The sequence below is a fragment of the Aegilops tauschii genome, chromosome 7 (assembly GCF_002575655.3).
Source record: "Aegilops tauschii subsp. strangulata cultivar AL8/78 chromosome 7, Aet v6.0, whole genome shotgun sequence".
Classification (NCBI taxonomy): Eukaryota; Viridiplantae; Streptophyta; class Magnoliopsida; order Poales; family Poaceae; genus Aegilops; species Aegilops tauschii.
In genome coordinates, this window is record NC_053041.3 from 638,420,643 (window position 1) to 638,423,881 (window position 3,239).

At 53.6% G+C, this 3,239-nt stretch overlaps 1 protein-coding gene across 1 annotated transcript; it reads left to right on the forward strand.

The window, feature by feature from the left end:
* The first annotated feature begins 795 nt into the window (after positions 1–795).
* Positions 796–1,332, forward strand: LOC141027574 (BTB/POZ and MATH domain-containing protein 3-like). Its single transcript, XM_073504658.1, has one exon. It carries the CDS (start codon positions 796–798, stop codon positions 1,330–1,332), a length of 537 nt encoding a protein of 178 aa, XP_073360759.1.
* The last annotated feature ends 1,907 nt before the right edge of the window (positions 1,333–3,239 follow it).

Consider the following 3,239-nt stretch of genomic DNA (forward strand, 5'->3'; position numbering starts at 1 on the left):
ACACGGAGCACATAGGCCGCGTCCCAACCGAACCGAACACCTCATAGCATGACTAAAACACCAAAGCAATCTAAATCAATGTGCTCTCCACTCATGGCGCCTAGACGATGGTCAAGTGGACAGCAGGAACTACCCTAGCTCAATGAAGAAAAAAAGAAAAGAAAAATTAGTGTGGCTGCTGGGATTCGAGCACAGGTCTCCACGGCCACAACATGCAATTCTCACTGCTAAACTACAGCCACAACGTGAAATTCTCACCAACATGCATCCATAGGTGAGCATCTCAACTTGTTTCAAGGCTCGTGGACAACCGTTGAGTACTATGCCATTGTGGCACATGTACTCGTATTAATTCATCCTCTCTGTATAAGACGCCAGTGTGGTTGAACTTCCGGCGTAAGTGTAGGTATAGGCATGGTTTGCGTACGCCCTTCCGTTCTTGGCCGGCCTGTGACGTACTCCTCCGTCGATTGTAGGTTCGTGTGCTGCTGCATCTCTCTCTCTCTCTCTCTCTCTCTCTCTCTCTCTCTATGTGTGTGTGTGTCCCCCCCCCCCCCCCCCCCCCCCCCCCCCCCAATATTTACTTACTACCTGTCCCATCTTCAACGTCCGCGCGGCCAGTGGATACCACTTGCTTGTCGTCCAGGGTTACTCAATAAACCACGTACCCATCAGGTCTCACTCATTCATCATCGGCGCCAACGCTGGCGCATCCACTTCTTGCCCAAAAGTGGGGACAATGTTCGCATCGTCACACTTGTTCTTACCCTCATCGAGAGCACTAAAGAGCCTGTGATGGCGCAGTTCGAGTTTAGTTTCGTTGACGAGACCGACAAGCAAGATCCGGCACGTATCCACGACAGTGAAATATTCGATTTACGAACTTGTAAGGTCAAGGTCATGAAAAGAGAGGCCTTGGAGAAACACCTGAAGGACGACAGTTTCACCATCCGGTGCGACATCGTGGTCTTAAATCCAACATGCGGCACTTCTCGATTTGTTGCGGTGCCACCGTCCGACATGCAACAGAACTTTACCGACCTTCTCATGGCCGGGCAGGGCACAGACGTGGTCTTCTGTGTTGGTGGCAGGACGATCGCTGCTCACCGCTCCGTCCTGGCAGCCCGCTCTACTGTCTTCAGGGCGTCACTCTTCGGTCCAATGCAGGAAGGCACCTCGTCGTCGGTCGTGCAGATAGACGACATGGACGCGGCGGTGTTCAAGGCAATGCTAGGGTTCATCTACGGTGACACGTTGTATGCAGTGAAGGAGGAGACCAATGACGAGGACATGGTGTTGCTGCAGCACCTGCTCGTGGCGGCGGACAAGTAGAATATCCAGAGGCTGAGGATGATGTGCGAGAAGAAGCTTTGCGAGCACATCGGTGTAGGTATGGTGACGAGCATCCCGGCGCTTGCCGAGCAGCACGGTTGTCATGGACTGAAGAAGGCGTGCTGCGAGTTCCTCCGGTGTCCGGACAACCTGAGGGCGGTGGTGGACACGGACGGCTTTGATCACTTGTGCAGGAGCTGCCCCCCTCATATGAAGGATATGATCCTTGGCGTGCTACCGGCAAAGTAAGACTTCTTCATATTAGTGCTAGTTCATCTATTGGGGCAATATCACGCCAACCCATATCCCTGCAGGGTACGTGCCGCCTAAGGAGGGTTGGCGGAGCTCCTGGATGGCGAGGGGTCCTGGTGCATGTACCTGCTCCGCCGCTACTTCCTCCCTGCGGATGTCGACGTCATCACCAGTATCCGTACATCGACCCGCGTCACCGAGGATATTATTGCATGGGCACTGGAGAGGAACGGTATCTTCACCGTTCGGTCCGCCTACCGCCTGGCCATGGACGAGCGCGAGCGTCCTTCGGCTTCCACCACGAGCAGGGCACCGGATGGTCGTCGCGCCATCTGGAAGATCATATGGGGGTGCCCTGCTCCCCCTAAGGTACGCGTGTTCGCTTGGAGAGTCGTCACCAACTCACTTGCTACTTGGGCCAATAAAGCCTCGCGACACCTCGAGCTTACTGACATTTGCCCCTTGTGTGGTGTTGAACGCGAGGATGGATTCCATGCGCTTTGCAGGTGTCCCCTGGCAAGAGAGCTCTGGCGAGTTATGGCCTTGGACTGGAACATCCCCAAGGTGGAGGCCATCGTCAACACTGGCCCAGAGTGGATCTTTTCACTACTGGACCCCTTGGATGAGACGGCGAGACTGGTGGTGCTCATGACCATGTGGAGAGTATGGCATGTCCGGAATGAGATCACACACGACAAGGCGCCGCCCACTGCCGAAGCCTCTCGACGCTTTTTGCACGGATACATCAACTCACTCATGTGCATACAGCAACATCCTGATGGTAACCTAGAGAAAGGGAAGATGGTGGTCCTGTCTTCACCACCACGCGCTCCAGAAAGTACGGCGCCCAAGGTGCGCGCACACTGGGTACCGCCCCAGCCGGGCTGGGTTAAGTTGAACACGGATGGGAGCTACATAGCGGCCACATGTGCGGCGGGAGGAGGTATGATCTTGCGTGATGACAGAGGCGAGATCATCTACAGCGCATGTAGGGAGCTACGTACATGCGACAACGCTTTAGAGGCGGAGCTAGAAGCGTGCAGAGAAGGCTTGGAGCTGGCCTTGCACCGATCTAACCTACCTATTCTGGTTGAGTTGGATAGCGCGGAGGCGGTGTCGATGATTACAGCACGCGAGATGGATAGATCGTCACATCGTGCACTTATAAAGGAGATTCGTAGGTTGGCTGGAAGCGATGCTAGGGAGATCTCTTTTACTCTTTGTAGCCGTCTGCAGAACATGATTAGTCATGAGCTGGCCGCCTATGGCCGTAGCACTCCGCGCACAGCAGTCTGGCTTACTGCCGGGATGGACTTTGTTATAAACCTGGCTCTCGCTGAGAAGCCTCCTTGAGTAATGAGAATTCCTTTTTTCCCGCAAAAAAAAAGGAAAAGGGAATGATGGCTCTTGGACTTAGATCTAGAGGACTCTTGGACGCAGCAGCCGAGGTGTTTAACAATGACATTGTCTTGCTTGCGACGAATTGCTATATCTTCAGTTTCGTTTCTCCCCTGCTGGCTACGGTGTAGCATGTGTCCTTGTGGGCGGATGTTTCATATAGTTAAGTTTCCGACAAGATGTCTTTTTGGGTGGATGTTCCATATTGCTATCTTTGTATCCTCCAGGATGTTGCTACTTCTTTACATGCTATACTT